General features: G+C 37.7%; 1 protein-coding gene across 1 annotated transcript; it reads left to right on the top strand.

The window, feature by feature from the left end:
• The first annotated feature begins 243 nt into the window (after window positions 1–243).
• On the top strand, window positions 244–16,403 carry LOC127544518 (lymphocyte antigen 6E-like). Its single transcript, XM_051971181.1, has 3 exons — window positions 244–423; window positions 7,207–7,326; window positions 15,878–16,403. Exons 1-3 carry the CDS (start codon window positions 375–377, stop codon window positions 16,087–16,089), a joined length of 381 nt encoding a protein of 126 aa, XP_051827141.1. The 5' UTR covers window positions 244–374; the 3' UTR covers window positions 16,090–16,403.
• The last annotated feature ends 10,784 nt before the right edge of the window (window positions 16,404–27,187 follow it).

The following is a 27,187-nucleotide window of genomic DNA, read 5'->3' as shown; positions in this document are numbered from 1 at the left end:
ATTGGTTGAATAAATGATTTTGGCTGCAAACTAAGGAAGAATATCTTCAAAGATGTGGGGGATGGGTTCCACGTGCCAGAGAAGTCATGGGTCCTAGAAGTGTAGAATATTGTTTTTTGACCCTTTGGCATTTTGTCCTTGAAAAATGCCAAAAGATAACATTGATAGATAGGCTAGAACTGAATGGAAAGACAAATATGGGTAGTGTTTGCATGCCTATTACTCAGAGCCATTACCTGCTGATACAATTTTAACTGATTGTTTCTGGCTAAAGTAAGACTTATTTAAAAATTTGTTTTTCAACTCTCCACAAGCCTGTTCCTGACTCTTGAAGACACAAACCCCACTGGGCGGCCTGAGGAGAATAAGCCCAGATGGCATCTTACCTGATCATCTTGATGGCCCTCCTGTGTTTTGACCAAGGTAAGATGCTCTGATGTTTCCTAATGAGAAATGAATTTTTCTAAGATTAAGAGAAAGTAATTTTGATGGCTGGAAAATCTGCCTAATATTTTCCTGAGCAACTAAGTTCCATTGGAGGAATGGATTCATCCTGTGCTACCTCAGGCAGCCACGGGAAAGACTAATTTTTGGAGAAGGTATCAGTCAGTGTTGGTAGGTGACCTTCCTCCTCTGGGATTACTCTGTATGACTACCATCACAGATCTGGTCCCTATTTCTTTTATCCTTACGATGAAGAATATGAAAAATAAATCCACAGATTTGGAAGGTGATAAAGGACAGGTAAAAGGACACGGACTCTGAAGTCCAAGAACCTGAGTTCAAATCCTCCTTCCTTCTCTCCATATGACTTCAGGGAAATCTCTGAGTTTTATCTTTCTCATTTATAAAACAGCCATTGGAGGTTTCAAGGTCTTTTTACAACTCTAACTTGGGGTTGTGGATGGAGAGCCAGCAGGGATTTTGTTCTATCTTTTCTCACCTCTTCATTTTCAAGGTTAGAAAATTGAGACCTGGGAAGTTGTGGCTTGTCCAAGATCACAGCCAAGTCATCAGATTTCAGAGTCAGCGTTCTCTCTCTGTTACCTTTGAGGGCATGGTCCTGTTGTCCCTAACCTTGACAGTGATGATTGTAGGGACAAGAAAGGAACCTGTGGTTTCACCGACAGAGACAACTTCCAGGTTGCTGTGACTAGGAATTAGACTTCAGAAGTCATCTAGTCCAGCTCCCCTATTTGAAAGGAGAGAAAAGGGAGGCTTAGAGAAATTACCTCTCCACCAGCACAGGTTGGCACCTCCCCTGAAACTTAATTTTATTTCACAAAGCCATAGAATCTGGATTTCAGCAGCCATTTGCTACTCACAAATAAAATCCCCATCTTAACACACCAGAAGGATGTCAGCCCTGATTCTGCTTAAGGGCCTTCAAGGAGAGTGAGCCTCTTGAGAAAGCCCATTTTCCTTTTTGCACACAAAAAATTGAACCTACCAACTCCTTGATTTTCAGAGAAGTAGAATAGTGGGCAGAATACTGGTCCTGGAGTCAGGAATGGTTCAGATCTGGGCTCAGATTCTAGCTGTGTGACCCTGAGCAGGTCCATTGAATGCCTTCATTTCTTCATCTGTAAAATGGGGCTAATAATAACATTACCTGGCAAAGTTGTTATGAAGAACAAAGGAAAACAATTTTATAAAGTGCTTAGCATTATACTGGCACATAGCAAAAACTATATAAATGTTAGCTATTAGTCATTATTAATAAATGTTTGTTCTTTCCCCCTGCCTACTCCTTCCCAAGGGGAACATGGAAGCCATTCTTCTATTTAAGTAGATTGTCCTTCTGTTTTCTGATTTCGTTAGTGAAAATGTCCATAATGATAGATAAATAGTTGCATATGGTCTCGTTCATCAGTGGACAGGCTCTTATATTGAGATCATTAATGATTAACATTTGGTAATAATTAAAAACCTTTGTGATGCTTGGAAACAGAAAGATAATGAACAGGACTGAGGATAGTTTTGTATGTTAAAAAAAATTTTTTTTTTATTTGTGGCTAAGAAATTCTGTCATAAGGTTATAAACCTGGAGCTGGGAGAGACTTCAAAGTTCATTTAGTCCAGCTCTCCTGTTTTATAGGTGAGAAAACTGAGGCCCAGGGAAATGAAATTCCTTATACAAAGTTATACAAGTAGCAAGAATCTGAAGAGGGATTTGTTTTGATTCTAGATTCAGTGTTCTTTCCACTGTCCTACACTAGTCAACTCAATGGTGATGAGCTTCTGCATCTTTAACTCAACCAAAGCTCAAGAGACATCCTCAGTAGGCTTCTGGTTTCATACACCAAACATTTTTAGCTCTTATGACATAGTTTTCAAGATCTCAAATCATTCTTCTTCCATCTATGAAAAAGCATCCAAATAGTGGAGGAGATTTTCTGTTACAATTCAATAAATATTTGTGAGATGATCGAATAAAGAGGAAAAAAAACCTAAAAAATACAAATACATTATAACAGATATTGGGCCTAGGAAGCCCAGGTACTTTAAAAGACTTCAGAGAAGAGATTCTTCATTTTTTTTGTTGTTGTTTCATGGACCCCTTTGGCAGCATGGAAGAGCCTATGAGCCCCTTCTCAGAACAAAATTTTTAAATGTTTAAAAGAATATATATAAGATTGAAAAGAAAACCAATTATATTGAAATAAAGATGTAAAAAAAATTCATCCATATTCATGAGCCCCCTAAAATCTATTCACAAACTTCTTGATTTAAAAACTCTTGCTTTAAAGCTAGGGAAGGCATACATTTGAAATCAGAGAATCTAAGCTTGACTCTTAGACCCATTTCTATTTTCCCCTCAACAGTATTTAACTTTTTTTCAATCGCATGTACAGATAATTTTCAACACTCATTTTTGTAAGACTTTGTGCTCCAAATTTTTTTCTCCTTCATTCCCTTCCATTCTCCATTCTCCTAATCTGATATAGATTAAACATGTATGATCTTTTAAAACAGATTCATTTCTATATTTCTATAGCACTTTAAGATCTACAAAGTATTTTCTTAAGAACAACTCTTATGAAGGTGGGTCATCATGTTATTATTCAGACTCTGGGTTAAACAACTTCACAGCTGACATTTGAACCCAGACACATTGATTTCAAGGAGAAAAACTAATTGCTTCTTTAGCTTTTCTTATGATTTCAAGAAGGAATTTCAAGTCTACTACTGATTCTTTTTTTTTTTTTAATCTAACTTATTTTTTTGAAATTGGCTCTTTCTATCTCACTCAGATGAAAAGCTCAGGAGTCACTCCCATGCCCGATCTCACTGCTGAAGGGCATGGAAGCTTTGACCCTCCCTGTTCCTAGTTTGGGCCATTTCATCCTTCTTTAGGAGTCCAGTTCCCCCATCTCCCAATCTGGTCCCCTAGGAACTTGCCATATTGATGTTGGATTTAGTGCAAACAATCAACTTTAATCCAATTGCATTCAGAATTCCTCAACTGAAGCTATCCACCAGCCTGTCCCTCTGGTTGTATAGTGTGATTACTGACATTCACCCTCATGTCTGGCTGCTCCTATTTTATTTTGAATACCACTTAAATATTGCTGCAGCCTAGCCTTGGCTTTTCACAGACCCTCTCTGAGATACCATGGGATTCATCTGATTCATCAGAGAACCCTGCTCTAAAGTCTGAGTCTCCTAGCTACTTAATTAACATTTTTTCTTCCCGTCCATGGAGAAGGACAGTGGCTAGTCTTAGGCAAATCAAAGGATCATAGAAAAACTAGATTACCATACAAATGAAGCACAATAGCTACGTTCCCCTCCCAATCTCCAGATGATTAAGACCAAAATTTTGGGGATCCTTTTTGATGGAAAAGAGGTGTGAGTGTTGGAATAATTCTTCAGTCCCCTCCTTTATGTAAGATAAGTTTAACATAAAATGGTAAACCTGGAAGAAACTTCAGAGATAAGGTAGCCATCTCTGTTATAGAAAAGGAAATCAAGATCAGAGACAAAGCAGTTTGCCACACGGCCAGATTGGGGATGGAGTAGAAGCCAGACCCAAAGTTCTTCCCAAGTCACCTGTAGTCGGGGCAATTACTCTTGTTCTTGTTGTTTGGATCGTATCCGACTCCCTGTGACCCTACTTTGGGTTTTCTTTGTAAAAATACAGACTCTATTCACTAGACCACCCATCTGTCCTTTTTTACATCCTCTGTAAGAAGTCAAAAATGATGAAAACCTTCCATTCATACTGTACTGTAGGATGTTTCTTTAAACTACAATTACTGGAATATTTATTGCGTTTATGTTCCTGGCCCTACCCATCTTATCACTAAACCAATAATTCTTTTGTTATTGTCGATTAAGGTTTTCCTTATCCTGCTTTTACTTTCTCTTGGCCACTGAGATACCTTTTACACAGTCCTTTCCAGCCTTTATAGTCTAAATAAAAAGGCTTGAGAACTAGTCACTGAGAATGCTGTAGAGATTATTGTGCAGATATAGATTAGTTTAGAGGCGGTCTCTGAAATTCTTTGATATTATAATACTGTGTCAGGCACTGGGAAAGACAAAAGATTTAGATTGGACATTATTACCATCCTCACAGACATATCAGCCTAAGTAGTACATGAACACAAAAATGCATGAAGGCCATACACAATAATGTGCGTCAGAGAGGTTTTTATTTAAGAAAAATTAATTAAAAATAATTAATTTTAAAAATTAAAGAAAAAAGAAATTTTATTTAAGAAAATAAAATGCTGGGTGAGATCCTCCAGAGAGGATCTGATTGTTGTTGGAGGGAGAGAGATTAGGAAGAGAAGGAGGCATTTGAGTTGGCTTTTCAAGGTGGGCTGAAGTTTAGGAAAAGAAGGAGAGGGAGAAGTAAGTGTGAGCAAAGATCCAGAGTCCATAAAGCACAGGTCATGTTCTGGGAACAGAGCGAGGTCCTGCTAGATTGGAGACCTTGAGGAACCATTAGGAACAATGCCTTCAGACATAGGCTTGATAGAGCCACTCTCCTGCCTGAGACTTCTTGCAGAACAGTCTTTTTCCTGGATCCTTCCCAGCTTCTACATCGTCTTCTTGGTGCAAGATGCTGACCACTACCAGCAGTCAGAAGGGTGAGGTTTGAATTCAAATCCTGACTCCCAGGCTAGAACCACCACCTGTCTGTCAGTACTCCAAAGCAGGAAGGGACTTTTCAGGGACATGATCTCCACCTGGAGCCAGGTGCAACTCCCATGTGTTTGATTCTGCTGCTTGCTAGCTATATGATCACACACAAGCTGCTTCTGGTCTCTGAATCTCATTTTCCTCCTCTGTAAAATGCATCTATCCATCTTAGTTCTACTTTCCCCATTAGGCTTCTGGGAGGAAAGCATTTTGTAAACCATAAAGGGTTTGAGGAATGAACTTTATTTTTATTTTATTTTATTTTAATTTTTTGCTGCTGTCTCTGTTTCTGTCTGGGGAGAATTCTGAAATTCAGAAAGGCACGAGGTAGGGCTCCAGCTTCACTTAGCAGGTTTCATAAAGTCTTTCTGCATTTTGGAAACAAAGGATGTTAGTGGTACTGGGAACTATATAGATTATGCGGTTCATTGTCTCATCCAGTGCCGAAATCCCCTACAGGTGGGATCCTTCCAGGGATGGGGGGGCTCACTGCTGATTGAGGCTATCCATTTGGTTGCTTTGGTTATAAGAAATAGCCTATGAAACTTGCCACATAATGGTGGACACACAGACCTGGGCAGCTCCATTCAGGCTGGGAACCAGCGAGGGACCTCTGGGGCCTGGAGCAGGAACTGTCCTGGCTACTTTAGCACTCGAACATCCTGGCAGTGTGGCTGGCTTATTGGACAGGGCCCTAGTCTCAGACAGGAGAATCACCTTTACAATGGAGTCTTGGCTCGAGTCTTCTTTTTGTTCTTTCTTCAACCCATGGCTCTCGGTTTGGGTATCAAAAAGAATAAATCCGTTCCACCTTCCACACAACAGCCCTTCAGAGATTTGAAGACAAAAGTCATGTCTTCAACCCACTTAGTCTTATCTTCTCCAGACTAATTAAAAGAACTCCCAATTCTTTCAAGTAATATCTGAATGGTATGATCTGCAGTTCTCTCCTCATCTGATCACCTTCCTCCATCTTGTCAGTGGTGATTCTAAAATGTGGTATCAAGATAGGGAAGAGGGGCTGGATCTGTGATTTCATTAGGAAAAGGAACTCCCAGATGAGGAAACTCCCTCCTCTAATGTTGGTTTAATTTCTTTAAAACTTAAAAAGCCTTACAGAATTTCTTAGGGCAGTGGGAGGCTTTTTCTTCAGGGTTATGGAATCAATGATGTCATTGGCAGGACTAAAATCTATGACTTCCTAGTTTGAAGGACTGAGCTCTACCTACATGGAGCTTAGAACTGAACATCATGCTCCTGCTGTAGTCTGACTCTTTTTATCTACTTATTATATTATATTATATATATGATAATATATTATATGTTATATATGTATATTATATATGTGCATATATATATAATAATAATGTATAATTTCTCATTTAAGTCCTTCCTCAGTTTTATTTCCTGAATCTATAAGTGAGAACATCAGTCTAGGAGATCCCCTAGCTTTAACCTTCAGTATTCTATCATCTTTTCCAGTTCTGGGATATTACATTTTATCTTGGATTTTTAAAAGTCCCTCCTACTTATAATATTTCTGGTTCTAAGATCATTTCTAAGGCTCAAGCCAGCACTAATATTGTATTTTCATTCAATCTACTAAACATGATTCATTTTTGCTTAACCATTTTTAGTCATATTCAACTCTTCATTTGGAATTTTTTTGTCAAGGAAACTACAGTGTTTGCCATTTACAGCTCATTTTACAGCTGAGAAAACTGAGGCAAACAGGGATAAATGCCCAGAGTCACAGATTTGAACGCAGGAAGACCCCGTGTCTGGCACTCTTTCTACTGCTCCATTCATCTGCCTCAAGCACTTATTAAATATTTACTGTATGCCGGATATTGTGCTAAGGATAAGAGAAGAGAATAAGCACTTATTAGGCACCTATGATGTGCCAGGCACTCGGGCAAGCACTTTATCTGATTTGACTCTCACAACAATGCTGGGAGATACTATGCTACTACTACCACTACTACGACCACCGCTCGCCAGGTGGCCGGTGACCTGAAAAGGCAGCTCTTCAGTCTGGTTTGGTTCTTCCCGCAGGCAGTGCTCTGCAGTGCTACACGTGTGTGGGGGACAGCTGCCGGGGAAAGGGCCAGAGTCCCACCAACTGCTCATCTTCCGACGCTTACTGTGAGACCATCGTGATTTCCGCTCGGTTTGGTAAGTTTCTGCCACGATGAGGAAGAGGGAAAAACTCCCATTTCTGTAGAGCCTGAATAGTTACAAATGGTTTTCTTCAAAACAGCCCATGAGTAGGGAATGTGGGTTATGGAGCATGTTTTATAGAGGAGACAGAAAGTTCAGCAAAGGCAAATGGCTTGTCCAGGGTCTCCCAGGGCTTTCTGATTATTAATCTCTTGACTTTCCACTATAGGGAAGCTATGGTATTTGCTTTATTTGACAGATAGACGGGATGTACATCAGATGTATCCATGGATATTTACCAATCATTAACCATCTGCCAAGTGTGTGGGGGAGAGTGGAGAAGGAAGAAGAGCATAGCCTCTGACTCAAAATCCAACTGAGGAAACATGACCCAAATGGGCAAAATGGAGGCCATTGCAGATGGCTTTGAGGAAGTGTTCAATTTTATGATGAAAAATCATAGATATTCACAGGAGGAAGTAGAAGTACATTCAAAAGAATACTGAGTATGGAGGCACATGGCTTGGTTTCAAAGCTCTGCTCTTCTTAGTGTTTATTTTGTGATCCTGGAAAAGTCACCTCACTTCCTTTGGACCTCAGTTTTCTCATCTATAAAATGAGAGGGGTGGACTTGATGACCTGAAGATCCAGTCTACTTCTAGGATTTATTATCCTAGCATTCTCAAATAGAGAACATTTCACAGAAGAGCTGAGTCTCTTAGGATAGATAGATAGATAGATAGATAGATAGATAGATAGATGAATAGGCAGATGATTGAGTAGAAAGAAAGAAGGAAAGAAAGAAAGAAAGAAAGAAAGAAAGAAAGAAAGAAAGAAAGAAAGAAAGAAAGAAAGAAAGAGAAGGAAGGAAGGAAGGAAGGAAGGAAAGAAAGAAAAAGAAAGAAGGAAAGAAAGAAAGAAAGAAACAAGAAAAGAGAGAAAGGAAGGGAAGGAGAGGGAGGAAAGGAGGGAGAGAGGAAGGAAAGGAGGGAGAAAAGGAGGAAGGAAGGAAAGATGGAAGGAAGGAAGATGCAAAGATAGATGGTTAAGTAGAATTGAAAAATAGGGATATAGATGAATGATAGAAAGATGGATAGCAAGATGGATAGATAGATGAATAGATAGATGACTAGCTAGATAAAAAGAAAGATAGATAGATAGATCTATAGATAGATAGATAGATAGATGGAAGGAGAGAGTGAGTGAGAAAATGAATGAGTGAGTGAGTTCAGACACTGTGCTAAACATTGGAAATTCACACAAAAGGAAGCAATCAAATATCTCCCCTCAAGGAGTTTATATTCAAATATAACACAATTATATTAGTATGAGGGGAAAGCAGAGAGAAAATGTGTTAAGAGGAGTTGGAAAAGGGGTGTGTACATGTAGGGGAAAGGAGAGGAAGATGAAGTGAGTGGAGGCAGCATGGTCTGGAAGTCCCTGGGAAGGGCAACAACCCTTTTCTTCAAGAATTCAGTGCTTCCTACTCCATAAGCAGGTGTTCAGGATGGGCGCTCAGGGCACGTCCTTGCCAGGGCGTTTGCCTCTCCCTGGGCACAGCTGCCCCCGTTCCGTGCACGCCTGTGGTCTCTGCCGAGGAGATGCTCTTTCTCCTCGCCTGCCTCCCCCTGCTGACACCCCCTCATCCCCCAAAGCCCACCCCTTCCTGACCCCCTGCACCGGCTGTGATTTCTCCCCTATCAAACCTGGGACCACCACGCTCCTACGATCACGCTGTTCTCCTCGTGGAGCTTCTCACCGGCGTCCTGGCATCTGTACGAGCTGCGGAGAGGCAGCGGGCCTTAGCCGAAGGAGGGCCCGCGGCCTGGGTTCGACTCTGTCGCTTCTGTGGGACCGTAAGCCTTTCCCCCCCATCTCCGGTCTCTAGCCAGTAGGATGGGGTATTACTTCTTGTGCTTCCTACCTCACAAGCCTGATGTGAAGAATACTCTGTAAAACCTTAAAGTGCTAAACAGGTGTGGATTCAAATCATTACTCCTGGACCATAAACTCCTCGCATCGTAGTTATCTTGGTCCTCCCATGGTCCCAAACCCCTTGGACAGGTCAAGCATTTGACATGGTTTTGGAATGAATAAATGAATGACTTCTTCTTATAAATCCTATAGATTATCCAGGCTGGGCTGCTCCCAGGGCCTGGTGGAAAGGGAATTGCACTGATTTACTTGGTGACCTTAGTCCGGTCTTACAACCCTTAAAGGTCTTAGTTTTTTCATCTGTAAAATGGAAAGGCCGACCTTCCTGACATCTAAGTTCTTCCAGCCCAGGCATTTTGTCCGGCTCTGATGGATATTTATGTGTAGTCACATACATGCATGCATGTATACACATATGTGTGTCTATATACATACATGTATACATGTGTATATGCTCTGTGGCGTGTGTGTTTAGGTTCTAGCTCAGACATTCTCTAGTCTAAGGCTCTTCCCAGCTTCTGGGACTTAAGGGCCATTCTTGCTCAGACAACCTGTTGTTTTGCTACTTCTGATTCCTCCTTGTGGGGAATTTTGGAGCTCATACATTCTACCACAGGAGGGTAGTCTAGGGAAAGGAGAATTTATGAGCCTCAAATGAGTCAAAGGGCGAGGCTTGAGTTTGGTAACTGGCTTGAGGTGGGGTTGCAAGAACAGTAGTAATGCTTGGGGTACAATGAGGTCCTCAGTTTCTCCCCATTTTTTAATCCTGTTTATTTCTTGATGTCCAGATAGGAAAAGTGCACTTTAAGCCATTTGAAGTGTCATTTCTAAGTCTCTCTCCGTCTGGCTGACTAGGTGGGGTGGAAAGCGGGGCCGCTTTAGAAATAGGCTGGAATCCATCACTAAATTTTCAGTGTAAGTCTTCTATCTTGGAAATCAACAAATGCTACAAATTAAGACTTGATTTATTATTTTTATTGATAGTGTAAACTTAAGAAAGTAACAGAGAAAATAAAATGCACAGTAATGCATATTATTTGTAACTATTATGCATAATAATGCATCATATTAATTAATAATGCATATTAAATTTTAAAGTGTGGTCTGGCTAAATTTATTCTTCTCCTTGGAAATCCAATTGTTAAATAGTTATCAGCATATTCCTGTGGATCAGTTTTAAAACCATCAGTTAACTCACATATCTAGTCACACAGCATTAGAATATCCAGGACAAAGGCAAAACAAACAAACCTACAAAAACAAAACAAAAACCTGTCATTTTATTGACTTGGAATCAACCAACAGATTAGGTTGCTTATATTTCCTACCCTACCCTCCAACCAGTAACTTCCAAAGCATTTAGTGTCCACAACACGGAACTGTGGCAAGGTGGAAATAGTGCTGACCTTCCCAGAAGCCTTCGTTTGAATTCAAGCTCAGCCATCACATTTCTGTAGTATGTTGGGTAATCATTTTTCCACCTGTGGGACTAAGTTTCATCTTCTGAAAAATGAGGAGGTAGGGCTGGGCGCTCTCTAATATCCCTTCCAGCTCTGGTATTTGATGACTGAATCATATTGCTTACTAAGTTGTTAGTGCATGTGAATAATATCTCCCCATTTAAAACTAGCTCACAGTTCTATAGCCGGGACACTTTCCTGAGATGAGTAGTTACAGAATCATCACACCCATCTTTCAGATGAGAAGACTGAGGCTTGGAGAGCTCAGACTGAATTGGTGTCCAAGTCAGGACCTTCAATCTGGCTAGTTCTTCTGTCTCTAAGTCTGGCCTTTTTCTACTAAATTAATAGGAAGTCCAAAATCTGTTCAACTTTCTTCCTTCCTTCGTTCCTCCCTTCTTTCTTTCCTTTCTCCCTCCCTCCCTCCCTCCTTTCCTTCCTTCCTTCCTTCCTTTCTTCATTCGTTCGTTCGTTCGTTCCTTCCTTCCTTCCTTCCTTCCTTTCTTCGTTCGTTCGTTCGTTCCTTCTTTCCTTCCTTCCTTCCTCCCTCCCTCCCTCCCTTCCTTTTTTCCTTCCTTCCTTTTCTTTCTACTTTTCCTTAATAATTCAGTAACCTCCCTCACTTTTTCCCCATTTTCTTGCCGCCCAAGACAAGAAAGCACATGCCTCAGTTTATAAGCAGGCTTAGAGGATGAGAACCTGCCGACAGCACTTAAGACTTTTCAAATACACCTTTCCCCCAGGACTTCAGAATGTTTGCTGTCTATTCAACCTGTTTCGACACATGTGTTTGGGGGCGGGGGAGAAAAGACAGGTATCAAGAAGAAATCATACTAATTGACATAACCAACTTTTTCAAATTCATGTGCTGTTTTATTCAGAAAGATCCAGATCATTGTTTCTATCCTTCCTTGTTTTTCTGTTGCTTTAAGGAAAATCATGTGTGCATGTATGCATGTGTGTAATTGTATGTGCACATATGTATGCACACGTGTATGTGATATCAAAAATGGTAGCATCCATTCTTTAGGGTCTTGAAGTTGACTAAGAGCTATGGAACTATGGAGAGCAATTACGCTAGGATTCCTACTTAATATTTAGTTCTGTGCTCCAAACCTAGTCAAGAGTTCTGGAAATGAGAGAAAGAACTATGGAAGCTGCATGTAGATCAAAGCATATTATTTTTACTTTTTCTTTGTTTTTTTTTTCTTGTGTGTTTTTTCCTTTTATGATTTTTCTTTTACATGACTAATAATGGTAATATCTTTAAAATGATTATGCATGTATAACTTATAGTAGATTGCTTGCTGTCTTGACAAAGGGGGAAGAAAGGGAGGAAGGGAGAAAAAATTTAGAATCCAAAATCTTATAAAAACAAATGTTGAAAACTATCTTTATGTGTAATTGGGGAAAAATTACTATTAAGTGCAAAAAAAAAATCTAGATTGAATTCTGGTCTTTTTAAAAAAAAATTCTGGAGGGATATTTTTTGTGGGAGATCCATGTTTTCTTTTGCAATATGACTTTTATGAAAATATTTTGCATAATTTCACATGTGCCTTCTCAAGTAGTGGAGAGAAAGGAAAGAAGAGACTCTGGAACTCAAAGTTTGAAAAACATATGTAAAAAATATTTTTATGTGTAATTGAGAAAAATAAAAAATATTAAAACATTAAAAAAAGAAGCTTCTAATCTCCGGAGAACTAATGAGCAGTCTCTTTGGCTGATGAAACCATTTTCACAAGTCCTGGTGAGAATACTGAGAGAATTAAAATATCTGAGAAGTAGAAAGGAGTTTAAAGGCATCATGGGATCATAGATTCCAAGCTGGAAGGGACTTTAGAAGCCAAGTGGACCACTTAGTCTAATTCATCCCAGAGCAATAATCTATCTCCCCTTTCCCCCAGAATTCTCCCTGACCAATGGTTTTCTGACCTCTGCCAAAAGAAATAGGGGGGGTTCCCCCCAAGGCAGCCACAGTGTAATTGTTCTGAGGGTCTTCCTAATGCTGAGCTGATAGAATTGATCCCTGTCTTGCTCCTTTTGTTGCTTCCTAGTTCCTCCCTTAGAAAGCCCTCATTTTTTTCCTCTTCTCTATTTACACTGGACATTGCAGCTGGTCAGAAAGGAAAAATGTATTTAAGCTAAAATTGCAATTTCTGAAACTGTAAGTTATCTGGTACACCAGGTAGGGTAGAGTAGAAAGCAGGGCTGCTTCCAAAGCCAGGAGTTCACATATATTCAAGATGCCAGAATGCAAATAGCTAGGACAAAAGCAAAAAAAAAAAAAAAAAAAAGCAAACAAAATGCCTTCTCCCCTCTGTACTATCATAGTTCTTTAGAACAAGGAAACTATGGGGCAGCTAGATGGCACAGTGGATAGAGTCAGGAGGACCTGAGTTCAAATCCAGCCTCAGACATTTAACATATCCTAGCTGTGTGACCCTGGGCAAGTCACAACCCCAACTGCCTCAGCAAAAAAAAAAAAAAAAAGAAGAATGTTCGCTCCTAACTTTCCTGTCCCATCGTATCTTTTATAATCTAACTATACCCAGTTCCTTTAGCTTCTCATCAGATCCAATCCAACCTCAAACATTTCATGGCTATGTGACGTCTGTCTGGCTCCATTTTCTCACCTGTTAAGTGACAGAACACATTCACCTCCAAGAATATTGTGAGGATCAAATGAGATCAATTTTATAAAGTGTTTAATGCAGTGTCTAGTACACAGTAGATGCCTAATTAATGCTCATTTCTTCCCTACCCACCTTTCTCCCTCATTCTGGTCCTCAACCTTCCCAGATAAGAACTCATATCTTTCTTACAATGTGGAATCCAGGTAAGCATGAGCAAGTATAGCAAGGTGCACTGACCAGAGTAGAGGCAAAAATAACTAAATCTCAATTCTCTAGATAGATTGGAAAATGTTTAGCAAATTACATGAAAATATAATGTAACATGTAGATACTGAGAGAAAAAAGACATCAAGCTTTTTCTTTTCAACACAATTTCATATTATGATCTTTGACTTAATAGATGCTTATTTAGATCTCAAAATAGGGTATACACACATGTGGGGAAACCTGAGATTCAGCGATCCTCAAGGTGAAAACTATTTTTATAAAAATACTAATATATTATTTGCCTATTGAAACTCTTTCCTTTTCCAACTTTAGATTGATATGGTGCCAGACTCTTTTTAAATACTTTAACCAAAATAACATATGACAACAGAATGATACAGAAACAAATTTGTCTAGTAAGCTAGACATTAAAAAAATTCCCCAAAATGTGTGAGATGTCACTTTCACAGATTTACTTGTTTCAGAAAATAGTTATTTTTCATAAAAATGTTAACATGTAATAGGTTTATTATCATTATTTTTAAATAAATTAAAATATTTAAGTGATCAATTTTAATAGTTAATGTTATAAATCTTGACTGATATGAATTATATAAATAAAGGTTTTTTGAAGTCTTTGATAAATTTTAAAAGTCACAGTAACAGCAACATTTTGAGAATGATCAACTTTGATAGACTTTGCTCTTCTCAGCAATACAGTGATCTAAAATAATTCTAAAAGACTTATGACAGAAAATGCTATCCACATCCACAAAAAGAACAATGGGGTCCAAATGAGGATTGAAAAATACTATTTTCAATTTTGTTGTTGTTTTTTTTTTCTCCTGTTTTTCTCTTTTGTTCTGATTCTTCTTTTATGACATGATTAATGTGAAAATGCATTTAATATGACTGTATATGTATAATATCTATTAGAATGCTATCTTAAGGAGGGGTGAGGGATGGGGGGAGAAAAAATGGAAATCAAAATCTTATAAAAGTATATTTCAAAAACTAATAAATAAATTCTAAAAAAAATTTTAAAGTGTAAAGGGGTCCTGAGAGTAAAAAGTTTGAAAAGGGCTAATTTAGAGCATACAATGTACAAAGCATAAACCCCTTATGAACTACTCAAGTAAAGTACTTATTACCTCCATTTTACAGATGAGGAAACTGAGGCCGAGAGATATTAAATCGAGAAAAAAATGATAGAATTAATTTTTGAAAGGCAGAGGTAACAGTTAATGCTCAGCCCAGAGCTCTTACCAGGAGTTTAAGCTGCCTCTGAGGCATATTAGGATAATAAAGCTTCTTTTTCTCATGAGGTTTCTATGAAATTCTATTAATGTGAGTCTGTATCATATCTGTGAGCTCCAGTACATGCCAATTTCTCTATTCCCATCAGCAGCACTTTAATATAGCTCTTAGGCACTTGGTCTTTTGAATTATAGATTTTTAAAATATATTTTCTTACTCTGCTTTGCCCTTCCTCTCACAAATAACTATAACCCACATTACTCTCTGTCTCTGTCTCTGTCTCTGTCTCTCTCTACACATATACATATATATTATATATATACACATATGTACATATTTGCAACAACCATATATATACACACACATACATATTTGCAACAAACATATATATACACACACGTATATGTGTATATATGTCTTATGTCTATGTTGAGACACAGAGAGAGAACTCTAGCTTTTTCTGTTGATTTATCTATTTATACATCTATTCATCCATCCCTCCATCCACCCTTCTTTACCTCCAATACTTCCTTTTTATTCTCTAACTGAATAAAATTCAAATTCCTTTCCCTGTCATTTGAAGTTCTCCAACTTAGCAATAACTGACCTTTCAGATTTATTTTATATTATTCCTTTATATATTGTATGTTCCTGCCAAAATGAACAATACTTTGCCTCTTACCATGTTCTGAGCCCTCTTACCTTCAGCTTGGTGTATAAGTGCACTTACTTTTCTACACCCAGAATGTCTTCCACTCCTTCTCTTTAGTTGAATCTCTACTAATCCTTGGAAAAAAAAAAAGAATTTTAAAAATTTCAGTGAAAATACTGCCTCCTCCAGGAAGTCTCCCCTGATTTCCCTTAATGATTTTCATGCTTTGTAGATGTCTATATATATGTCACTTTTTTAAATTTTAAAAATTTTAATTTTTTTCTTTTTTTTTATGTGTGTCATTTCTTCTTATAGGATTGAAAACTTCACGGGAATAGATCCTATATCTTATCTTAATTTTGAATGAGTTGGAGTTCAATGCTCTGAAATGTTTTTTGGATTTTTCTCTCTATTTCTAGATACCCACAAGCTTGAAAACATCATCCAGAAATGCTCCTCCACCTGTGAGCCCTCCAACACAACAATTGGAGTGTTACACGTGACATCGCAGTGTTGCAACAACACCCTTTGCAACAGCAATGGAGCAGCCTATGTGACTGCCAACAGCGCGGCCATAGCCTTGGCTGTGTTGACTTGCCTTGGTTTTCCTCTGTTTGGGACTAGGCTCTGATGTGGCAGCCAAACGATGAATTCATCAATCAGGGAGCATTTATTGAACACCTACTGCATACCAGTCAAAATCAAAGTGGACCTCCTCTTGGGGAGCTCACAATCAAATGAGGGTGGCAATATAAACATATATAAATACAAACAGAAGTAGAAAACTGTTCTTAAAGAACCTACTTATATCCATTCTCTGGGAAGTCCTAGGTTATATTTACTCAGTGTCATGGAGCTGAGGGTTTGGGGCATCTTGTGCGTTCTCCAATGGTGAACGTAGAACTCTACACACAGTTGGTGCTTAATAAATACTTATTGAATTAAGTTTATTGGAGTCTAACTGAGAAGTCCCAAGGCTAGTGTATCTCTAACTCACCGGGTAGTTCTGGAGAGAGGGTTTGGTAATGCTTCTATATCATGAAGAACAATATTCTTCTAATCCCCCAGAGGCTTTATCTCCAAGATGTCTATCTTTCCCCCCAAACTCTGAGTCAGGAGACTATCTCCCGTTGTAGTATAACAGAATCTGTTTTTGAACTGAACTTTGTGCCCCTACAATCCCATCCACACCATGCTTTTTATGCCTTGGGTGGAAAAATTCCTGGTTTTTATCCTCATGGAGCTTGCTAGTAGGGAGATAAGATATAAGCACAATTAACTATGACATATAACATTACATAATAAATATATATGTAACACACACATACATATTTGGAGCAACATTATAGAGAGAAAGTTCTATATCCATCCATCCATCTATCTATCCATCCATCCATCCATCTACCCATCCATCTATCTATCTGTTCATCTATCCACATCCATCCATCTATCCATCTATCATCTATCTATCCATCCATCCATCCATCCACCCATCTATCTATCCATCCATCTACCCTTCCATTTATCCATCCATCCATCTATCTATCATCTATCTATCCATCCATCCATCTATACATCTATCATCTATCTGTCCATCCATCTACCCTTCCATCTATCCATCCATCCATCTATCTATCATCTGTCTATCCATCCATCCACCCATCTATCTATCCATCTATCTATCCATCCATCCATCTATGCATCTATCATCTATCTATCCATCCATCTACCCTTCCATCTATCCATCCATCCATCCATCTATCTATCTATCCATCCTCCATCCATCTATCCATCTATTATCTATCTGTCTGTCTGTCTATCCATCTATCTACCATTGCTATAATACAAAGTACTTTCATGAAGGGAAAGGTCACTGATTTTTAGAAAAGTATTACTGGTTTCCACTAAGAACATCAGTGGGTGGAGGTAGGAGGTGCCAGAATTGCTACTACTAGGCTCAGGGAAGAACAGTCTTTTTAGCAAACTTCTTGGCTGGAACCTATTAGGAAAATCCTCCTCTTCCTGTGACTGTCTGGGGAGCAGGAAGGAGAAAGACATCAAGAGAGAGGGCCATGATGGGCTATAACCCCAAGAGGGATTCAGCAAAGATAGTGAGCTATGGACAAGTTTGTAGGGCAAATTTACTCTCAGGGACATGACTTAGATTTCTGATCGGACATAACAAGGTGGGGTTGCCCATGATCTTCATGAAGGGTGGGACCATGGGGCTAAGCTGATTCCAAGCAGAGCCCTTTCCTGCCTGCCCCAGGGAGCAATTCTATAATATTTCATTCTTTATCTGGCAGAGAACCCTTGGAGAGGGAAGATATTATTAACCCCATTTGACAGATCGGGAGTTTGAAATGATATCCAGAGAAATGAACTGATTTGGCCAGGGCAACTTAGAGACAAAATAGGGATTAGAACCTTAATTCCCTGATGCATTTTCCCATTTCACTTCATTTCTAAGAAGTCAGAGTCATTTTCAAGGACTCCAGCAGAACAAGTTCACCTTTCCAGCCTCTGCTATTTCCCTTAGGAAGTGCTTTTACAAACCTTATCTCAGTTTTACCTTTCATAACCACCCTGTGAAACAGAGAAAGATCATTAGCTTCCTTACACAAGTGAGAAAAATTAGGCCCAGGGAGATTGTATTCTCTATGAGGGCAGAAGGAATTAGTAATGGCACTGGAACTGAATTCTATAATAGCAATATAATAGCAATTCTATAATATTTCATTCTTTCTCTGCCAGATACACCCAAGACCTCATTATTTTGACCACTGGAGAGTGAAAGAGGGCAGTATTCCAGAGTCTAAAGAGACAAGAAGAGTATTGATAATATCGACAAATAGGCAAAAGTGGAAAGGGTACTGGGATGAGACTCAAAAATTTTAGGGGTCTATCTCTGCTTAAATAACAGTATGTTAGTTATAGTACAGTATGTATGTAATAGTTATGTAAGTTCCTTTCTCTGATACTCAGTTTTACAGAATTTACAGAATTTGTGTTGGAAAGGACCATTTAATTCAACATAAAAATGAACAAGGAATTCTCTGTGCAGTAGGATGGAGGGATGGTTATCCAGTCTTTACTTGTAGACTTCCAGTGACAGGGAACTCACTACTATATAACACAATGACTCCACTTTCATAAAGTTCTTATTGCTGATTTTCTTTAAATGAAGTCTAATTTAGTTCATTTGCCATCTCCACCCATTGCTCCATTTGGTCCTTTGGGACAAACAGAGCAAATTTTTTTTCCCCTGTGAAATAAGTACTTGAAAATAGTTGTGATATTTCCCATTCGCCACCCCATGGCCTTCTTTTCTCTAGGCTAACTGTACCTAGTTCTTTCAATGTGTCCTTACTTAGCCTGAACCTGGAAGCTTTCGCCATCTCCATCACAGCTTATTAAAGTCCTTAATTGTCCATCCTAAATTGAATTCAATAATCTAGTTGTGGTCTGATCAGGACAGAAGACAAGCAAGACCATAATTTCTTTTATTTTTGGATGCCTATCCCCATTTGCAAAACAAAAAGAGTATTAACAAATCCACAGGGTGGTTACTGCAAGTCCTTTCCTGTTCTAAAATTCTAGGATCTCATGATGACATGTTATTTCATGATTCCCAAAATTTTCCACCCATTTTCCCAGAGGCCTCCCAAAATAACCCTTGGAGAGGGAAGATATTATTAACCCCATTTGACAGATTGGGAGTTTGAAATGATATCCAGAGAAATGAACTGATTTGGCCAGGGCAACTTAGAGACAAAATAGGGATTAGAACCTTAATTCCCTGATGCATTTTCCCATTTCACTTCATTTCTAAGAAGTCAGAGTCATTTTCAAGGACTCCAGCAGAACAAATTCACCTTTCCAGCCTCTGCTATTTCCCTTAGGAAGTGCTTTTACAAACCTTATCTCAGTTTTACCTTTCATAACCACCCTGTGAAACAGAGAAAGATCATTAGCTTCCTTACACAGGTGAGAAAAATTAGGCCCAGGGAGATTGTATTCTCTATGAGGGCAGAAGGAATTAGTAATGGCACTGGAACTGAAGCTGAGTCTCAGCCATAATTAGAACTGGTAAGGGCAGAGACCCAAGGGAGGCTCTTGTGGATTCTACCTTTGACATATCTCTTTTGTCCATTCCATCCTCTCTTTTTCTACTATCACCATCCTAGTTCAGGGTCCCCATCCATCACTCCTTATTTGTTCTAAGTTCTCTTTCTCATCTACAGCTTAATCTTTACACAATTGCTGGAGAAAAAAAATCTTTTACTGATCAAGTCTGACAATATTAACTTCCTACTCAAAAACATTCAATATCTCCTTATTGCCTCTAAAATTAAAAAAAAATTAAACTCTTGAACTTCCATAGTCTGGGTTCAGTCTGTCTTCCCAGTCACAGAGATGATTTGTCAATTGTTTTCTTATCATCCACAACCCCTGCCACAGTACCAGGAAGATAGTAAGTGCCTAATAAATGTTTGTTGATTGATTAGTTGATTGTTTTACTCATTTTTAAATATAGAAAGTGGGGTGTGAGCTAAGGTAGTGACAGTAAGAATAGATAGGAGAGGATGAGTTTAAAAATATTGCAATTACACAAAAGTCTTTCATTCAACACAGCGTCTGGCATATAATGGGTGCTTATTAAATGTTTATCGATCGATTAATTTGGCAGGGAAGCCTTCCATGCCTGGAGTGACCTTTTCCCATGTATTTGCTTAATGTAATCCTTTCTTTTAAAGCCCTTTTAAACTCCCTCTTTGATCTATGAAGCCTTCCTAGCTGAAAGTGATTTCTTTGAGTGACTTTTCCCAGAACTATTAATCTCAGCATATTCTTACCTTCTCAAACTGGAACATGGGAAAGTATCACATTTCAGTTTGTTTGTTCAGCGTATAAATGGTACAAAATAAATGTTTGCTGACTTTATTTGACTTCTATGGACATCTAGAGCCAGGTCCAGTAATTTTGAAGGCGTGATTCATAGGCTCAGTGAGAGATGCTACTCTAAGCTTTGACTCTCTCCTTTCATAAAAGCATAAATGTAATATCCCAAGGCCTTTTTAGGGTCTGAATGTTACTCATTCAAATGCTATAATACTGACCCCAAACTCTTGGACCAAGACTCCTGTTAATTCACCCATAAAGAACAATTTTGAAAAACTTCTACTTGATTATTTAAATGATCGGATTTTTATAGGCAAAGCAAATGGGAAGAAATAAAATAATCTTCCGGGAAATCAAGCAACAAGTACACAAACAAGCACCTCTGAACATTTGTAGCTGGTGGGATCCTTCAGAGTTAAAAGAACTTAGAATGTGGAACATCAGAATTGGAAGGGACTCCGATTGCACCCCACACTATTCCACCCCATTATTTAACATAAGGGAAAACTTAGGCCAAAAGGAGGAAAGTGACATAACTAAGATCACATAGCTCATAAAAGCTAGAATAAGAATTTGAACTCTAGTTCTAGAGCTTCCTACTAAATAATCTTCCAGAAATTCCCAAGGTACCAGGGAAAAATTAAAAGGGTAAATTGGAGTTTCTAGCACCACTTGATAATTAACTCTTTCCTTAGGCCAAGTTTATTCTCTCTAGAATGCATTAAAAGAGGGAAAAGAGAAATCAAGAGAAATGAAGGGATTGTTGCCTTCCCCTCTTACTAAAATGAGTGTCTCATAGTACCCACAAAACTGTCACAAGATTATTCCCTATCAAGGATGTGCAGGAAACTCTAGCCCTTCAAGCTTAGAAATATTGGATTTCAGGGTTTGTTCAGCATCATTCTTAGTGAAGAACAGCCTAACCCTGTTCAGTAAAGACCAGGTGCTATCCATGAAGGGCTCATTCTCCCAGTACTATGCCTCCAAAAGAGACTTTAGGCTAACAGAAAGCTCTCTCTGACTTTGAAAGCTAGTTAACTCACTGGCTCTGCCTCTTTGTGTGTGATATTGCAGCAGAATGCTGGAGGCAGTTAGACTGGCTTTTGGGAACTGATTATTAAATTTTCAGAGCAAGTATTTATACCTTGGAAATCAGCAAATCCTTCAAATCTTGTTTTATTGCTTTTTTGATTGTCTAGATTTGAGAAAGTGATGGAGAAAATGTCATTAATGAAGATTAAACTTAAAAATGTGTTGTGTGTACATTTTTTCTCCTGGAGAACTGGTTGTTATGCTTTTACTACCATTGCCCTTCCCAGTGGTATCAGTTCTAGTTGGTCTAAAGTTGATATGATAACTACATATTTTCTTCCTTGCAAATTTGTGAGCTATAGTAACAGGATTATTATCCCTATTTTAAAGATGTGGAAACTGAAACCCAGAGAAAGGAAGTGATTTGTTCAAGATTGTTCAAGTAGTAAATAGCAAAGCCATGATTTAAATCCAGATTTCCAGACCTCAAAACTGGAACTCCTTTTAAGGAAATATTCTGGCTCTCACATAAACCAAGCTGACCTCTTTTCTTTGATGGTGGTGATGGTAGTAATAGTGGTAGTAATGGTAGTGGTGGTAGTGATAGTATTTGTGGTGCTGGTAATAATGCAACATACAGAGAATAAAGATTTCAAGGAGAAAGCTGTGAGATAATCTATTAGGAGATTTCTTGGCATCTTGAAATCAAAACTGAATGAGAACACAGTTAAAACAATTAATTACTATGTGATATTCATCTCAATCTATATTTGCAGAATTTTAAATGAACTGTGACAGATTTTAAACAAAATCTCATGTGATTTTGTGATTAAAGAAAACATGTGATATAAGTTATGATTCATTCCTTCTTTCCTTCTTTCCTCTCTTTCTTCCCACTTTTTTTCCTTCCTTTCCTCCTTGCTTTCTTATATTTTTAAAGCCACATAGAATGAAAGAAGTTTCAAAGTATAGTGACTTGGCAATGAGTTCAAAATCAGATGTAAAGATGATGAAATCTGTACCATCCTTGTCCTTCTAACTGCTACTAGAATTCTATAAGGAGGATTTCAGTGACCCTACAGGGGATGAACTTATATCCTAATACTTTTGTTTAATCCCCCCCCCAAAAAAAACCCAAACTAAAACAAAAACTAAACAAATAGTTATTTCAACAACAACCAGAACAATAAAACCAAATGGCTATTTCAGTCATCTGTGCAATAGTTCATAAAATATTGATTACAAAGGAATAATGGTAGCATAGTGTTTTTTTTTTAGGGCTGTTTATATCTGAACCCCATTTTTAAAAGTTCAGAATAATAGGGTAGCAACACTTATCATAGTTAAATCTTTATAGAGCACTTTGCTCAAAACTTTTTTATGGTATAGGCCATGAAAGTAAAATTATACCTAATTTTTCTCTGGGAAGAACATTAGGTATAATTCTACTTTCATGGCCTATACTATAAAAAAGTTTTGAGCAAAGTGCTCTATAAAGCTAGCTAGGGGCAAAGCTGAGTTTCAAACCAGCTTATTTTCATACCAAGCCCAACATACTTTCCATTCCACTGTAGCCACTAATTAGCCAGATGGACCAGGAATCTTTCCAACTCAGAGAGTGATGCCCCAGTATATTGACTTAAAACTGATTTTACTGGCAGAGCTGGTGTGAGACTCCCAGGAAATTATTTGAAAAGGAAAACAAAGATTTGGAGATGAACAATGAGCCTAGGGCATTGTTCCCTTTTCACTGCCCCTATCCAAACCTGTACCAGATACAGGGCTGGGCATTGTGGGCAGCCATTCTTTCCACATAATTATCACAAGTCCTATTCCGTGTGTTCAATATGTTAAGGTTAACAAAGTGTTTCTCATCTATGGCCTCATGGGAGTCTTGCAATAATTTCTGGAAGGAATCAGAATAATATTTATTAACTCCATTTCACAAGCAAAGAAACTGAGGGCCTGAAAGAGTGAGAGAATTTCCCAAGTTGACTAAGTGGATGTTTCAATGTGTGTCATCTATTACTCAACAACTGTGTTTTAAAAATCTGCTGTATGGAAATCACATGATTATCTCAAGAGATGCCAAAAATGCATTTGACAAAATCCAATACCCATTTCTATTTTTTAAAAAACCCATCAGAGGGCATAGGAATAAACAGAATTTTCCTTAAAGTGATCAATAGCATCTATCTAAAATCATCAGCAAGCATTGTATGTAATGGGGATAAAACAGAAGCATTCCCAATAAAATAAGGGATAAAGCAAAGTTGTCCACTATCACCATTATTATTCAATATTGTATTAGAAATGTTAGCTTTGGGAATAAGAGAAGAAAAAGAGATTGAAGGAATTAAGAGTAGGTCACTCTCTTCGTATGAGAAAACCAAATTATCACTCTTTGCAGATGATATGATGGTATACTTAGAAAACCCTAGGGAGTAAACTAAAAAACTACTAGAAAAATCTACTGTGTGTAAGAGCCATGCTAAGCACAGTTAAAAAGAAATCAGCCAACAAACATTTATTAAATACCTATTATGTATCTAGTTTGGGCTAAATTCTGGAAATACAAAGAAGGCTAAAAGATAGTCCTTGTCCTCAAGGAGCTCACAATTTAATGGGCGAGACAACATGCCAAATGCCAAATAAGACAGATGCAGGATAAATTGGATATAATCACCACAGGGAAAACAATTGTGTTAAAGGGAATCAGGAAAGACTTTTTGTAGAAGGTGGGATTTTATCTGAGATTGAAGGAAGCCAGGAAAGCTAGGAGGGTGGAGAAAATGGGGTGGGAAAATGATGATGTGACTTCAGACACTTCCTAGCTGTATGACTGGTGAGTCACTTAACCCTGTTTGCCTCAGTCTCCTCATCTTTAAAATGAGCTGGAAAAGGAAATGGCAAATCACTCCAATATCTATCAAGAAAATTCCAAATGGGATCACAAAGAGTTGGACACATCTGAAACAACTGATCAGTAACAACAATCCCTCCCTTAATGATTCCTATAGACATTTGCTTGGATATATAGCTCCTTTAGGAAAAAGGTATATATATATAATATATGTGTGTGTGTGTGTGTGTGTGTATATATATATATATATATATTATATATATATATATATATATATATATAAATAAATAAATATATGTATATATACACATATACATATATGTGTATATATACACATATATACGTATATACATATATATACGTATATATATGTGTGTGTATATATATACATATATATGTATATATATATACATATATATATATTTATATGGTAGAAGTTGGGGAGCAGTAAGGAGAGAGATGTTATTTCAATACTATTAGGAAACCAGTGATTTGTTTCTGAACAAATTATGATTGTAAATATAAATACAATTATATTATAAAGGGAGAATAAATACAAACATAATTACATTATATAGGATTTGACTCCTATACTGATGCTTTGGACTTGACTTTTGCCATCAAAAAGCAGGAAGAGCTGGTAGTCCAATTCGAATAAGAAATTGAAGACATGGATGAGAGTAACATAATAAGTACAGTAAGGTAATTTAGAGCCAGATGCTGGAAGGTCTTAAATGCTGCACTAAGAAATATTCATTGTCCTAGAAGTAATAAAGAGCCAAGGAAGACTTTTTTTTTTTAACCAGAGCAGTAACACTGTAAGACTTAAATATTAAAATGATTATCTGCAGTTGTTAACAGCCTGCAAGAATACAGGGCTGTTTCCAGCAGTGATCTGTACTTTGGAATGAAGATGGTGGTTGGCAAGTCTTTCCAAGAGAATTATCTATCTGAGGTCATATAGTTAGTAGGGGTCCATGTCAAGTCCAATACTCTGTTCATTATACTAGAGTGTCCTTCCAGATGCTGAAATCAGGACTTATATCAAAGGAAAGATGTGGGAAAAAATCAAGGGGCCCAGTGGTAGAGGAATCCCACTGATGGTAGGAATCTTAGAGAGCTCCTGATTTGTTTATCTGAAACAAAAAAAATCCTCCCTATACCAATTGTAACCAAGTCCTACAGAGACAGAAAACAGAAGTGTTTTGTTTGGCAATTTATAGCAATTATTCTCTTTTCTGAATTTCCCAAAGGAGTCTCTATCAAGAAAAATCACATTCCGCACAAACTAGGGAGCCTGAAATCTGAATTCAAATCTGATCTCAGATACTTCCTAACTGTATGACCCTGGGTATATTTGCTTCAGTTTTAGCACCTACCTCCCAGGGTTATTGCAAGGATAAAATGAGATAATATTTGTAAAGCAGTTGGCAAACTTTAAAGCATTTTGTAAATGGCATCTATTATTCTTGTTCCTGTAACATTTTCACCTGTCAAGTAACACGAAGTCCAAACTCACCTCTTTACCTGCAGGTTTATCTCACCCTTTCAAAGCTGAGGCTCCTGATGGTTTGCCTACATCTCATATTTCCTAAACTGGAGAAAACTAGAAATATCAATTATTTTCTTTCTCAAGTGCTTTAAGGATCAGAGGAAAGAAAGAACTAGTATGGCTGGCTCTGACTGGATGAGAATATGTCGTGACTAATAATGCAACTCTGACTTGGCATTTTTATAATCTCTTTTAGTTCCAAAGTATTTATGGTGATTATGAATTTAAAAAAAAGAAACAAACCCTTACTTGTAAGAAGAATAAGGCTTTCTCCAGATATGACAGAAGGGACCTCAGCAGGTTTGAATTCAATCTGTCTCTAGTATAATATATCCGACAAGGGACCATCCAGTCTCTACTTGAAGATCCCTAATGTGATCCATAGGTATAAAAACACTGAAAGTAGCTTTGTTTGTGGTAGCAAAAAACTGAAAACTTAGAGGGTGTTCACCTATTGGGGAATGGCCAAACAAAATGCGATTGTGTATGGAATGACATTATTGCACCATGAGGAATGATGAGATGGATGGTGTCAGAGGACACAGGAAGAACTAATGCAGAGTGAAATGAATAAAACTAGGAGAATAACTTATATGACAGGCACGCCTTAGAGATTTGGAGGGTTTGGTTATAGACCGGAACAATAAAACAAATCACATGGAATTTTTGGTTTCCCAGTGCATATAAAAGTTTATTTACACTACACTATGGTCTATTAAGTGTGTAATAGTATTATGTCTTTAAAAAAATCAATTTATATGTATAACCTATATCAGATTGCTTGCTGTCGTGGGGAGGAAGGAGAAAAAAATTTGGAACACAAAATCTTACAAGAATGAATGTTGATGACAAATATGGAAATATGTTTAAAATTACCCATATTTAACCTATATGATATTTCTTGCTGTCCAAGGGAGGGGGGAAGTATGAAAGGGAGGGAGAAAAATTTAGAATACAAAATTTTAGAAAAATGAATGTTGAAAACTGTCTTTATAGATATTTGGAAAAATAAAATACTATTGAACATAAAATCTACTTAAAAACAACAAAAATGAATGCTGAAAACTGTCTATGTGTAATTGGAAAAATAAAATATTATTGAAATTTTAAAAAATAAACACATTTGGTACAAGAACAAAAAAATCAACATAAACACTAACTAAAAAATACTTTATTGCAAAAAAATATGCTATTACTTGAGCTTTCAGTGAGTCCTAAATTTTATTTTATTTTTTTGCTGGAAGAGGGTCTTGCTTCTATGCTGGCTGGTCAGGGTGAGGGTTACTGAAGGTTGGAGTGGCCATGACAGTTCCTTAAAATAAGACAGCAATGAAGTTTGACTTATCAACAATTGACTCTTCCTTGTACTTGAACATTCAG

The sequence above is a fragment of the Antechinus flavipes genome, chromosome 1 (genome assembly GCF_016432865.1).
Source record: "Antechinus flavipes isolate AdamAnt ecotype Samford, QLD, Australia chromosome 1, AdamAnt_v2, whole genome shotgun sequence".
Classification (NCBI taxonomy): Eukaryota; Metazoa; Chordata; class Mammalia; order Dasyuromorphia; family Dasyuridae; genus Antechinus; species Antechinus flavipes.
Note: the sequence above shows the minus strand (reverse complement) of the source record. Positions and strands in the feature narration are given on the sequence as shown.

Bases quoted from the DNA above. Each gene is read 5' to 3' on its own strand.
- LOC127544518 (XM_051971181.1), top strand. From the start codon at position 375: ATGGCATCTTACCTGATCATCTTGATGGCCCTCCTGTGTTTTGACCAA. The intron at 424-7,206 runs GTAAGATGCTCT...TTCTTCCCGCAG, and splicing joins CCTCCTGTGTTTTGACCAAG to GCAGTGCTCTGCAGTGCTAC. The intron at 7,327-15,877 runs GTAAGTTTCTGC...CTCTATTTCTAG, and splicing joins CGTGATTTCCGCTCGGTTTG to ATACCCACAAGCTTGAAAAC.